A 15,118-nucleotide genomic window follows, 5' to 3' on the forward strand; every position below is an offset into this window, starting at 1 on the left:
TTTGCTACCTGCTATCAAGAACACCTAAACAAACATTGACTGCACTTATTAGGCATCAGATTGTTGCAAACTTAATGTATCTATGGAAACATTCTAGGCAATAATATGGTACAAGACAACAAACAACTATCAAGTTTGTCTTGGTTACAAATACAAGGTCTTTTTCCATTTTGGTTCCTTCAGCTTGCTCTCCACAACCAACTCAGGAGAACTCATTATTTTATGACAGTACAAAATGAAGAAGACTCTGGGGAGACCTCACTGTGGCCTTCCAGTACTTACAAGGAGCTTATAAGCAGGAGAGAGACTGCTTTTTTGCATGGTCTGATAGTGATAGTACAAGGGAAAACGGCTTTAAACTAAAAGAGGAGAGATTTAGACTTGATGTTAGTTGTCTTTACTCAAGAGGGTGGTGAGGCACTGGCACAGCTGCCCAGAGAAGCTGTGGATGCCCCATGCCTGGTGGTGTTCATGGCCAGGTTGGATGGGGCCCTGGGCAGCCTGATCTAGTGGGTGGCAGTCGTGACCATGGCCTGGAGTTGGAACTAGATGTTTTTTAAGGCCTCTTCCAACACAAGCCATTCTATGATTCTATTAAAAATAAATAAATCAAGCAAATCAATACTTAGCTACAAACATAGGCATAGAAAATACTGAAAATATTTCAGATATTTATACCTCTTAGTGTATCTTAAAAACAAAATGAATCTGAATAGTCTTGCATCGTGGGTTCCCAAACAAATCAACAACAGAACATCAATACATTGAGATATTCACACCAATGATGGCATAGCAGGATTTCCATGCAAAGACTTTTTCTTCAGACTCATCGTACAACTCAGGAAAGTTTCAAAGGCACACTGCAACAAGTTAGCAGTAAGAAAAATCTCAAGGTGCCTACCCTGAATACAGTTTGGTAACTTATAATTTTATTTTTAAAATTAGTGGAAGTTGAAACTGAAGTGGTTTTGGAAAGGAACAAATTAGAACCAGGTGGGGGGGGGGGATGTGTCTGATCCAAAAGAACAAAAAAAAGATTATCTGTCACAAAGCTTTATTCCAATCATTTTCTTCACTGTTAACTTTAATTATACACCCTGACTGTCCTATAATTATGTAGCTTGGGAAGCTGCCAGTTTTTTCCTGGAGAAACTTTTATAATTTCTTGCAGAGATTCAATGTTACTTCCATCAATGCATTCCATATAGCATGTGTCACCACGTTTTAAAAGCAAAGCCTCTGATGATAGCAATTGATTATTTAAATGGAACATGAAAAAATGCAGTGCACTTTACTGAAGTCACTGATAGCACCAAACACTTAATAGGAAAAAAAAAAAGAATGAAAAGCTAATTTAATAAGTGATTAATTCTATGGGAATTTAAAAAGGAAAAATCCATATGACAGCTAAGGACACCACGATCAAAGGAAACATGCCAGTATAAAAACCTTTCTTCTGGAAGCACCAATCATGTCATATAGCAGGCAAAGTGGTATTCAAAAACAATTAACTCAAAATCTAAATAAAGACAATATGATTTACCTGAAGAATGACATGAAGCAAAACAAATAATGTATGACTGTATTGTCAAGAATAACTGTGTACAACAGGAGAAAGAAATAAGATAAATCAATTGTCAGGAGGTAAGAATGAAGAATTAAAAAAAATGCTTATTTTTGCTTATTAATGTGACACCCATTTTCACTGTGAAATGCTTTCTGCTTTCAAGATTCAGATTTCCTGTCTGCTCCACTGTCTTCATACCCATGCTCTTCAATACACTGCAAACATATTTACTGACGCTATGTTTATTTCTGTCTGGTACTGTCTTGGAAGCCTCACTGCCTCTTCTTGTTGAAGGGAACTCATTCTTGGGCTTAAGAATTGACCTATGGTACAGCAATTAATGGCGTAGCAAAAGGCCATGTTGGAAATAATCACTCTTCCTGGGAAACAAATTGTTTCCTAGTATCAGAAATGAAAAGAAAGAGATTTTGTCAAAGAAGTTGTTCAGTATGCAAGTATTGTCTGTCTGTATGGCTAACAATTTACTGTGGAAATTTTACCTTGAGTGCATCTGAAAAACATTAAGTGAGATTAGCAATCTGTACAAGTGGAGCAAACTGGTGCTACAAGAAGTTTGGAAGCCAAAGGACATGATGAAAAATTAAATAATGTTAGGTGTGAAAAGGAATTCAAAACATGGAAACAGGTAGATTACAGCCCACAGAGAATCAGCATTCACCAGGTAGCAAGTCAAGCAGATGAAAAGGTGTTTTTATTAATCAAAGCCTCACAGCACTGTAGGAGTTGTGCAATGCCCTTCATCTCAGATGTGTCCTGAATGCTCTTAGCATGCTATAATGGCCACTACAGCGAGGGAGCTATCATGCCAGAAATGCTGGTGAGTAGGACTCTGGAATGAAGGGTAGGCTAACATACTCCCAAGGTGTGCTAGCAGATCCCAAAGCAACCTTGGGCAAGCAATTTTATCTGCGTAAGCCTTGGTATGGCATTTCTAGCGTACATTTCTGCTGTCTTGAGTGAAAAAGAACATGAAACACACTCTGATAATCTTGTAAGAGAAATCATACAAGAATAAAGACAAAATAACTACACAAATTATCAGTAATGAAACAGCAAAAATACTGCATTAGATCAACAAAGCTGAGCCAGCTGAGCTTCCTTTCTAAGAAGTGGCTAATTACATGCTACACCGAATCAACCTTTTAGAACAGCATCTGCAATATGAAAATGCAAAAGATTGAAAAGTCAGTGAAAGCTCCTTTTCAACAAAGTCTCCGTCCTCTTTAAATTCTTTCAGATTTATTCAAGATACACGTGTATCTCATTTAGGAGCACTGGCTACCCTCACTGGGCATATTCTTTGCATTCATAATTTTCAAAAAAACTCTACCAAGTATCACTATCCAGATCTTCACCAAATATTAAAGAGAAAATGTATCCAAATATATTTTTGTTAAGAAAACCACAATTCAGTATAGTTTATCCTGAAAAAATACTACTGCTTGGTAAGTGAAATAACCTCAATTTCAGGGGTTGATTGCTGTACTGTGTGCTGCCACAGTTTCTTTTAACAGTTACTGCTACATTAAGACTGAAGCAGAAATATTTACAGAGCAAGTGACAATCCTGTGGTCTTCTGTTATGCCCATGGATGATTCTGGCCTGGATATGCAAACGTATTACAGCCCTGACAACATTCTAATTTGAGCAAAAACTGCATAATAGAGCATATTAAAAGCTCAGTCACTATTTAACAGAAACAACTGATGTGTCTGTCTCTGTACACAACCTTCCTTATGCAGGGCTGTGCGCGCACACTTTCTTGAGGGATATCATCTTCTACTCCCATAGGCACCAAATAGGTTTACTCATGGCAAATATTCAAATTCAGTACAGATCAGTAAAAGTAGTTCTATTCAGATGCTGATGTTATTCTGTTGTATCCTCTCACACAATGATGCAACTTATAGCTTGTTTAAACTACTCTTGAAATAACTAATGTAGGAAGTAGAGTGGGCAGGGGGCAGGAACAGGTTGTACAAATGATTCATTGTACTTTTCACCTATTTTTCTAAAAGCACTACCTCACCTACAGGAGTAGTTCTATAGGATCACCTTAACTCTCAGGATACTGCCAGTTATTAAGGTATTTGCTAGTCAAATCCTCTTTGGAGGAGGACCTGACAGTTTTGGTAGACACAGCAGGGAATTCTACACAAATACTAATTTCTGAGCTTATGGACATTCACTATGCATCCAAAAAATGCACAATTCTCCCTTTCCTTCGCAGGCTTAAGCAAAAAGTATTTGCAAGAAGTACTATGTACCATATTTGACTCAGCTTTTACAGACATGAAACATGTTTTAGCATAACATGGTTTCCCTTCCTAGGGCTAGTTCTTGTTAACAGTATTGGGATTCTGAGCCTCCTCTTCAAAGTGAGCCATAACCAGGACACAATCAGCATGAACAGGGACTGGTACATATCTTAAAAAGAAGAAGCCTTACCCGTATATAAGCATCCTGGTGATGTTTAGCAAAGTACAGCATATTGTCAAGGGCTAGCATTCCTGGAGGAGTCTGCGTAAAATCCATTGCTGGGTTTACATGATTCTGAAGAAAAAAAAAAGAAAAAAAAGAAGAAAGGTAACAAGATCACTCTTTAAATATTGTTCCATATACTATCCATTTCCCTGTGATTTATGATGTGCACCAAGTTAGCATGCTGTGCCAGAGTCCAGCAACACAGACCTTTCTGTTTTGCTGAGCAGATAAACTGTAACAAGGAAACAGTCTGTGCTTCAGAGAATTTCCAAACCAAATGTAAACACTACTAGTGGCTTATCAGTCATTCTCTTCGGTAACTATGCAATGGAGTTCCCAAAAGGAGATCCATACTTCTAAGACACTCAGCCAACTCCTTCATAGCTGACAGATTCTTCAGTGATACTAGAGTACCACTGTAGACCAGGGAGTATTGATTACATAAAAATGCAGCAATACATGTGAATGCCACCACAACACATATTTATACAAATGCTATGGAACTATTTAAAATAAATCCTGAAAAGGAGAAAAAGTTACTAAATTCAAAAGCTATATTAAGTCTATTGGATCTGGTGGAGTTCTGAACAGTCTCAGACAGAAGTATATGCAATTAGATAGGTTCAGTGTGTGGAAATAAGTAAATTTTTGTTACATTCTGAACCTATGAAAATAAAGCATGAAATTATTGAATGAACATATCAAATATAACTAAAACTTGTCAGATTCCGCATGCACACGCATACAAGCTTCAAATGTTCACTTTCACACATTATGTACAAAAACACATTTCCTCAAAATATTAACACCACCAATCTTTTGAAGGGATGGAATTAAAAATACACTTGCATATGTCTCATGTAGCTCATCTTTTAGACCCAAACATTTTCCTGGCTATAGACAGTTTCTTAAACAACACAGAACTGCTCAAAAGAAAGAAAGAAAGAAAGAAAAAGACGAGTTAAGGGTATGTCTCCATCAAAATTGCTTATCTTCTAATCTTTTTCATCACTATCACCTTTTGAATATCTTCAGCTCCACTCATGCTGATACAAAGATCTCTCTAGTTGCTCGATGGTAATATTTCTATTCTGCAAGATTCAGATGTGAGAGACTTTTAGAAGTGCATTTGCTCTCAGAAAACTGACTATGTAACAAATGCTAAAGATCAGCACAGATTTCTTCTTCTGTCAATCTGCTTCTGCAGCATACTCAAGGTCAGATCCACCTATCTCACTGACAAAAGCACAGGTTGACTACTTTTCCTCCCACTGACTCTGCAGGCCATGAAGTTGTAGAAATGTGGGATTCTGCTCTTTTGCCTGGATGTTTGGGTTGGTTTCTGTCAATAATTCAGTCACATAAAAGATTAGAAATATTAGAAAGCAAAAATTAATCATTAAGATGGCTGGTATTGCTTTAAAAGCAGACAAAAATTTGGGGATCAGGACAGTGCATGCAGTCTATTCATTTTACATGTACTAGCTCCCTGCTGCAGGGCAAGCAATACAATTAAAAGCCCACTACTTTGTAATGGAGGATCGAGAAGATCTTCCAATCCTTGATTTTATGGGGGAAATATCTATACAGTAGAAAAGTAGTAGTCAAACTTTGAAAATAAATGCTTACTGAGTTGATGGTGTTTTCCAAAATACTCACCTGCTTTTTTTTCTTTTTTTTTCTTTTAACTTATATCAGTTCATCACTCACAAGAAGAGGACAGAAGTACTTTAGGGCTATTCCCTCAGTTCAACTTTCCATTTTTCTCAAGTTACATTTATGAGCCAGGACACTTTTATGATCAGTACAAGACCATTTCTCATAGATGACAAGCACAACAGACTTCAGCTTCAGGGAGAAAACTTCCCTTCTGACATTCTCAAGCATTCCAGAAAGCATTTCTTTTGAGAGGCTGGGTCTGGGAGGCACACAAATGCCTCTCCAGCTTCTGTCAATCCCAGCATACACATCTTGGTAGGACCTCCTACACATTTAAAGTTTTCCCCATTTTGGGAATGAAGTCCATGAAGCACTATGAACACCACTAGAGCATCACCATGAGCACATTTCCTTGGGAAAGCAGTTGAGAAACTGTCAACAGGGAACCTAACAGACACCATTTCTATAATACCTTTTCCAGGAAAACTTCAGCTTTGTGTTGCACATGTTCTCTTCATCGCCATGCTAGAGAACAGGCAGAATATAGTTGGGATAAACACTGGCAAGCAGAGATCATAAAGACTCAGCTAACTTTCTGCAGCTACTAGAACATTAGCATTCATTTTACAATTGTATTCACATTGTTGAAATAAAAGCAGGATACTGAGGAGAAGAAAAAAAAAAAGAAAAGGTCTGACCCAGTGCTTTCTGAACTATATCCCATTCTAGAATCTCAAATTATGCAGAAACATTGACAAAAACAATCAGGATCGAGAGAAATCTTATTGCATTTAGTAGCAATGGCTCATTTTGTCTCTTACCAACATCATTTACATCTGTTCAAATGGGAAAGCCATCTCCAAAACATTACTTTTTCCTGAGTCAAGTCTATATAACCAGCTATTTTAAAATGTTCCAAAAGTTTTTGTCACCTTGCATCCCAAGTTAACTAGGGCTTAACATTCGACTCTATTAAGTCAAATAGCTGGAGAAATGTGAGCAGGAACAACACATTATCTTCAATTATTATCCAAAAACAAAGGAAATGCAAACTGCATTCTTTCCTTCCTTCTCCCTCTCTCCTAAAATCATCCCTTTCTTAACACGTTAAATGTTTGCAGTTGAACTGTTAACTGATTGAGAGCGGGCTTCGAAATGAGATATAAAGCTAAATTATCTAAAATGCTGTAGTGAATAATTTAGAAGTATGCAAACACCCCCACCTACAACATAATTTATTAAATATATAGAAAACAACACTTCAGGCAGATTAGTTGCATCTGTTTAGACTAAAGCTATTGCATCTGTCTCTTTAGAAAAGTCTAGAAGAACAAAGGAAACAGGTTTGTCACCTACAATTTTTCAGGTAATTTCTATTTGTTTTCCATTAGATTGAGTAAAATCTATCTTTCAGCTTCAGGGTCAGAGCAATATTTAACAGCTTACTCTCTTACCCTGTGCACGTTAGCATACCAAAACCACCCAAGCTTAGCAGGGTAATACAGAAATGAAAATTCAGTCTTCAGGAAAAGATGCAAATCTAAAAATCACGTCTGCCTATGCCATAAATAAATAAATAAATAAAAATAGTAATGAAGTAGCACATTTCACAAGATTACAATTATTCTTGATAAGTTCCAGCGTAGGAATTATAACGAGACAACTTAGCATTATCACACAGTCCTAGCTGCATAAAGGTTTCCTCTCTATCTGTCCTGAATGGCTCCACTGTCTTATCCTTGGCTTTCAAGGCAATCTCTGAGGGATGTATAGATTTCAGTTGCAAGAATGTGTGTTCACATCAAGATGCTTAATCACAGCAATGGTGTACTGTCTGCAGACAACAGCTAATTGGAATAAACTCCACTCGTTCCTTGTAATAATCCTAACAGTATTTTCCACATTTATATGCTGAAGCACAGAATCCATTTCTTTACCTGCATTCACAGTCTACTAAAGGTACAAACTTTTTATTTTTGTCTTGACAGATATTGACAGCCTATCAGAAATTATTCATCAGTGCTATGTTTAGCTATGTAAATCAGTTGCCAGGTTATGCTAATTAGTCCTAAATGCTGCTTGCAGCCACTGCTAGTCACAGTAATCTGTTCAGTGCAAGTGCAAACTTCTGTTTTCCCAATCTCAAAGTAGCTCAGGTGAAACACTACTCTGTGCATCTCCTTTCTGCAAACTTGTATGACAAAAACACTACAGAAGTTCCCAGGGAAGAATTTGGATTGCGTAAGAATCAGTGATAAAAGAACTTCAGAAAAAAAAGAAAAAATCATTAGATGAAAACAGTGCAATGGACAGTGATCACCTCCTGCCATCTGTAATTACTTGTACTTGTTTATTTTTTTCTCCTTTTTTCAAATCTAAACCACTGCTTTGTGGACTAGGAAGGAAAGCAATCACCTCTTCAGTTCTAAACCGCTGGAGTATGTACGCTAAAATCTTCCTTAGGTCATATGAATAAATTACAGCAATACATACGTGGATATTTCCTCAATTTGAATTCAGAATTAGGAAGGAAGGAACATTTTACATTATATTTTCACTGAAACATGAATTGAAAAGCTTATCTTAGAACCAGTGAGCACACAACCTCATAAATTACCCTTTTGCTAAATGCTCTTGAAGATTTCCACACAAAACGTTCCCATCTGTTCATTTACACAAGAATTACAAATATGAAAAAATACTATATAAAAAATGTGAAGAGTTAGCTAAAATTTTCAATGAGGAAGTAATCTTCTCATTTTATTTAACAGCACTGTATTCAAAGAGATGATGCACACAACTTCCATCATTTAATTTAATGAGATCTAACAGTGACTTGGGAATTTCCAACCTCTATCCATTCAGAGAAAGCAAGAACTAACAAAGATTTGTTTTTCCCTTGATAGTTACTTAAATATGCATATATATACATACATAATATACATATGTATATATATTTTTTTTTTGCCCAGCTTTTTAAATTTTCCAACACAACTCCAGGATAAAATGAAATTATGTCTGGATAATCTCTGAACAAAAAAAGAAAATATAGATATACATACATATATATATATCAAAACAAGTATATACTTCAAGTTAGATGTCTGCAAACTCAGCAGCTGTTACATCTTTTAAAGAATAGGCAGAAAATCTTTAAAGATAATTTCAATGTGAGTCATTTAAGTCACATACCAAACCCATCCCTCTCCACATTTAAGGAACCCCAGTATATTTCTAATGGATATAATTTTCACAATATTTACAAACCATGTATGTCAAGATCAGGTTTGAACTCACCAATACAAAACTGACCTACCTACTCAACAGCAGAGAAACTGCAAGTGTAATTGGCACATCATCTTGTTCGATGCAGGACAACTTCCTTATAGATTTCATCTTAGTTAACAATGACACAATTTCGGATAGACGTTTTGCACTTCAAAGGCTGACTCCTTTACGTTTTCTGGACAAACAAAGTTTGTTATCAAGTGGTAACAGGCTATGTACTTCAGACATCAGGGATGTTAAAAGTTAATCAGTGGAACCTGGTCATTTCAATAGCATTCTTTTCAGTATGGGAAATTAGCATCGGATCATCTCCCAGCATCTATCCACTTGCTAGATGGAGTTGAGAAGTTAAAAGCCATGGTAGTTTATTGATACTCTACACTCAAGATTGCCAGCGCATTTAGCAGTCCCCTAAGTGGACAATGCATGATTACTTCTCTCATTCAAAGTCAATCTGCTTCACATGGAACTTCTGTTGGACACTGCATGGGCTAGTCCAGTTAGCTCTCACTCAAGTGAATCTGGGACTATTCTCAAGAGACTTTCTGGAGGTTCATCTGGAAGACTGCAAGGCACATTTCCCTACAGCACAGGCAGATGAATTGCAGCCAAGAGCAACAATTTTCTAGACAGCTGCAGCTCTTCCAAAAGTCATGATGTAGGTATATTACCTCTGTCCTAGTCAGCAAACAATGTTTGTCATATTCAAACAACAGCAATCAAGAAGTATACTGGGATAAATGGGTATGAAGTATCCCCATCATAGACAGAAATGATATTATTAATGTAGAGCTTGGAACTTTTTTTTTATGGGGACTGACTGGTTTAATCTTACCAGAATCATCCTAACCAACAGAATAACTACCAACTAGCAAGAAGATAGTCACATGAGAAAATACTGTGAATAGTGCTAGTAAGAAAAGTAAGCAAAACAATGATGAACCATCTAAACTTGACTATTAAAAATAGCCACAGGTTAATTTTCTTCAGCTAACTGCAAGCCAGATGCAGCACAAACAAGATCTACCTGAGTAATTCTGTCTGTTTGCAAACACTATGAGATGCATAATTAGTTACACTTTATGTTGCCTGTCCAATTTAGGCATGAAAAGCCTTTTTTCAGCTCAGGTAAGCTTCACATCTGAGAAGTACAGTGCACTGTGACTTAATATTTAAGCACAATCACTGGCAATGTTCATACGCTGGTGTACAAGCAGGAATGGTCCTGACTGATGCTTCGAAGTCTATTTAGTAAGGAGCAATTCAGAGCTTTTTAACAGACATTTTGTCTAAATGTTAATGAAATTATACAAAATGCTTAACAAGTGTACATATATATTTTTGCTGATGGTCAAATGATGCAACATGCAAGTTGCATAGCCTACCAACAAGAAGAACCTCCAGACCTCTTTGTTATATAAAATGGAATGTTCAAAGCCAAGCTCTGCCAAACCTTGGCACTCCTCAATCAGTCTTTGAAGAATAAGACTATGATGAGAGCATCTTTTTGACTTATTTACGCTTCTGGCAAATTCATCTAAACCTGACCTCTCTGGCATAACATTTGCCTCTGTGATTAAAGCACATAGACAGAAACACCTTTCAGTATTGGTTTCCTTAAAAGAGAGGGAAAACTTACTTGAATTATAAGGATTTGAGTAAAATCAAGTTAAAAATAATCATTACAATGTATTTTCCTGAGGCTGTGTATCTAGAGGAAACCCATGTGGGATGCAGCCAACTTAATGGCTGTAGTTGCCTCTCCCATACATCATCACTCAGAATACCCGAGTGAAAGTATGAATGGGATCCTTCCTACCACAAAAAAATCAGCTCCAATGAAGGATATGATGCTTGGTATGGAGGAACAGCACAACTGCAGAAAAAAAGGATGGGTGCTACACTTGAGCATCCAAGTGAATTACAATTCTTATAGATCTTGACACCGTCACTGAGGACATCACTACATTCTGACATGCTGTGATGTTTGAGAACACTGAGTTCTGACAGGAACCTAAACCCGGTGTCAAGTATCTCAGAATAAAGTAGGGAGAGATCTTGCTCTCCTTTTAGGGTACTGTAAAAGGGTTTCAGATTTTGCTTTTCCAAGCAAGCCACCTAAAGTTGTTGCCATGTGAAAGAGCCTATGTTTAGTTCTAATAAGGGTTGAGAGATAAGGCAGCTCTGCATCTGAGAAAACTCCACTTTAAAATGAATCTACCATGTAAACTTATTTATTGCCCGTCAGCCAGATACAACAGCTGTCAAAACTTAAAAACCAGAGAATTGAGCTGAAATATCATCCATGACTAGGCATACATATCCACAGTCCAAACATTTCCAACCTCTGCAATTCTGTGAATTTAAAAAAATGACTGCCGGTGCTACAGAGCTCTGTGGATCTCACACACACTCTTCTTATGTCATCTGTGAACAGATCAACCTTTCTGTAACTACAGAAGATAAGCCAAAAAACTACCCCATAGTAAAAAGAACTGTCAATATCTACAATATTTTAGTTGTCTTTGAAGATAAGCCCCCTTTGGGAAACCGGCTTTCTGCAGCCAAATTTTCCTACTGCTCAAGTAAAGAAAACAGGCTTTGCAGATGCCAAAGAGAAGGATTTGGAAAATAGGACCCATGCTTCCTAAACCTTTGAGTCTATGCTTGTCTTAAAACTATGCCAGTATATGCTCACTGAAGCATTTCTCACTTGCCTTCAGTAGTACAGCAACTGAAAAAAAAAAAGACTAGATCCTTTTGCTGTAGAATTTCAGATCACCTGACTTCATTTTCCTTTGCATCCCTCTATGGGAATGGGAAAAGCGAAGAACTGGAGCTGTGCTCTGCAAAATGTATATACATTTAGCCTGGCCAGAGCATTTTTCTGCTACACTTCTAACATATGCCAGATCAGCACCAAAAATAGAATGGAGTTGCACCAAAATGGAGGAAGACTAGAAGAACTGAGGAGTTTTTAAAGGAATACATAGCACTGTCTTTTGTGTAGGGGCTATGTAAGAAATAAAGTATACCACACCATCAAAACATTCAGAATTCAGATATGGTGATGGTTTTAATTGAAAGAGGGAAAAAAATATCAATTATTCCCAAGCAAGTTGCTCTTCTCATCATCTCTTAATTCATGTACAGGACTGAGTTAATGAAACTGCACATTCAAAGAGAATCTCTGACCCAGACCATAATTCTTCATAACCAAACAGAATTCAATTACTCTCTGTGCTTTATTGTTCAGTATCCCTTCAATCTTACCAAATCTTACCAGGCAAAAAAAGAAAAACAAAAAACATGAAGAATGGGATAGGGAAAGAGGGAAGTTGTATGTACATATAAGTAATATATACGTTAATATGCATGCATGTAGACACTGGGAAACTGCCTAATGCCAAAGAAAAATGAACATTTTTAATAACAACCATTAAGTACAATTACATTGTTTCACGGAGCTGACAGTTTTACTGCACAAGTGTTTGGAGGGCAATCAGCCACCCTGGTGAACCAGACAACGTCCATACTACATAAGAAAAATAATTTCATTACATCTAATGAGCTTTTGAGGGCCTGCTTCTCAAACGTATTTGCTCTGTTTGCAAATTCTGAGGGATGCGCAGTACAAAGTGTCAAGAAAATGAAGTACAAGACCCACCCTTAAGAGGTTTGAAAACAGCAGATGTAAGACAACACTCCTGTAATGATAAAGACATGACACTCAGAACAAACTCCTCAGCATCCTCAGATGTGTTTGTAGCACATCCAAATTAATGGAGCTTGCCTGCCCTCAGGAGTTGATAAATGATACACACAGTGAGTGAGCACCAAACAAGATTTCACGGTATCTCAAGAAATCTCAAGTAATATATAAAAAGCATGTGCAAGAAATGCAATGTTCTGTTGACTCCAATTTTACATAAGGAAATGCACATTATTAAATGGATTTTCTTCAGAACAAGTATATTCTTTTAATCAGAAACATTTCAAGGCCCTTATTTTACAACTTAGCAATCAGAAATACAGCAAAGTTAAAAAATATATATATTAAAACTCTTTTGCCCTCTATCTGTCACTAAGAAATCAGTAACAGAACGAATCCTTCAACTAAAATTATATATTAAGTACAAAACGGTCCAAGAACAATTTAAAAAACATTAAGTTAGAAGAATGATCAAACAGACTCAGTTCATTCACATAGACAAAAAAAAACTAAAGATACTTCATTCTGATTAGCTTTAACTTCATTCTTACAGTGATAACAAGAAAGGTCAAAGCAGGCTAGTAGCCCACCAAAATGATATATTTTTTTAATCTTTCCTTTTTTAAGAAGAACTAAAACTATGGAGAATTCAGCAGCATGTGGAAAAAGGCTGGCTTATTCATGTTAACAATGTGCAGACCGTTAGATGTACATAGTCTTCGACTAACAATTCTGGTAAATTGCACACAGCTGCATGGTAAACAAGAACAGTTTAAACATATGGATTTGCTGGTCCCAGTTCTTGGTCAGCATGTCTGATCCAGGCACCCCTCCCTGTGCACGTACTGTGTCAGAGAATCAGTACTACATTCATAGCCCCTCTAACAGAGATATCAACCATTGGGTACACCTAAGGTCAGACTTCCCTGGTTACAAACCTGAATAACTCTACATTAAAAAAACAAAACAAAACACATCGTTGCCTGGCTTCCCCTTCCTAAGTCTCATGGCTCCAATTTGCAGTAATTCTCTTGCATCCCTTTGTTAACACGCATGGTCAGCACGGTAAACTGTTTGTTTGTTCAGATTTACCAGTCAATTCACGGTTTTCATCAGCTATCTCAATTTTTGGTCATTTTCCATTATATGCACAATGCTGCAAGCACTTGGGCTGAGAACAGTATCTGCCCCTTGCAGCCAAAGCCAACCACACTGTTCCCTCAGGGCTGCACCCCAGACCCCTTCCCCACGGAAGGGAGAAACAGAAGAAATCTGTGGATCAAACCATAGTGCAGGGTGCTACCCTGCTCTGAGTTATACCAGGAAAGTGTCTTCCAGAGCCATACCTTAATAGGTTGTGCACCTCTGGGCTCCCATCAGCACTGTGGTAACTGTAGGAGTAAACGTGTAGAGCACCTCAAAGATTCACTATTCCTGCCTTTCAGGTGTGACAGTGATATTTTGTTGTGTTGATCTCAATGTCAGCCCAGGCCATGTTCTGTAAAGCAAACCTAGGATTTTTGATTAGCTCTTTAGCTACATTCAAGAGATTACTGAAAAAAAAACCAATCCAGATAGAAAGAAAGCATCCCTAACTTTGTGCTTATGAGTCTTGCATGCACACTAGGACACAAGAACAAACTAGTACTTCAAAGGGAAAAAAATATTGGTATGTAGTGCTCCGAAAAGAAACCATGCTTATAGTTTTACAAGAAACTGTAGTATGAAAAATATTAAAAACAAAAAAAGAAACTTAATTCTCCCCAAGGTATCATTTAGGCTAAAGAGCAACCAGCTGCTGGCATTCAACTCAGAGATGGGAACTGAGCACTAAACAGCCGTTTCTAGTATTTCTAAGGCTGAAACAATTCTCTAAGTGATGCTACGCAAGTTCAGCAACTTTTGTGATCTACCTACATTCGGTAGGATGCTACTGCCCTCTGCTGTGTGATTCTATAAATTCAGCAGCAGCTTTCCTTTCAAACGAGGTTCAGCGTTTTCCAAATAATGTCACACATGTAAACACAGTAAATGAAGGATTTAAATACCCAGGTGATAGTTTAATATCAAAGTACCAAAGAAAACAGTCCTGACAGACAGTCAGTATTGCTGTAAAAAAAAATTCAAGTCTTCGCATAGAAAATGTTCTATGTCTCTGTTATTACAAAGCAGAGCTGCGTGCTATAAAATGTTCTAAAATATTAAGCTAATAAAATTAAAATCTTCCTTTGTTTTTCTACAGCTGTGATGGAGACGTCTGGCTTTTTTTATTTGCTTGCTTTTAAGTGGAAATTAAAAAAAAATTAAGACTAAATCATCTCCGTACCAATTCGTGAATTCTACCTAGAAAATTAACTGGACTTATCAAGTATAGCTCCTCTGAATGT

The 15,118-nt window shown here is 37.1% G+C and overlaps 1 protein-coding gene across 4 annotated transcripts in view; it reads right to left on the reverse strand.

The window, feature by feature from the left end:
• Nucleotides 1-15,118, reverse strand: part of LOC136058699 (engulfment and cell motility protein 1) — a 188,360-nt gene that overhangs the window by 54,937 nt on the left and 118,305 nt on the right. For all 4 annotated transcript variants that reach the window (XM_065752356.1, XM_065752355.1, XM_065752354.1 and 1 more), the window contains one exon: nt 4,037-4,141. In XM_065752356.1, the coding sequence (XP_065608428.1) occupies nt 4,037-4,141 (105 nt within the window). The remainder of the gene's footprint in view (nt 1-4,036; nt 4,142-15,118) is intronic.

The sequence above is a fragment of the Cyrtonyx montezumae genome, unplaced genomic scaffold (genome assembly GCF_038088225.1).
Source record: "Cyrtonyx montezumae isolate F1298 unplaced genomic scaffold, pur_monq_1.0 scaffold_8, whole genome shotgun sequence".
Classification (NCBI taxonomy): domain Eukaryota; kingdom Metazoa; phylum Chordata; class Aves; order Galliformes; family Odontophoridae; genus Cyrtonyx; species Cyrtonyx montezumae.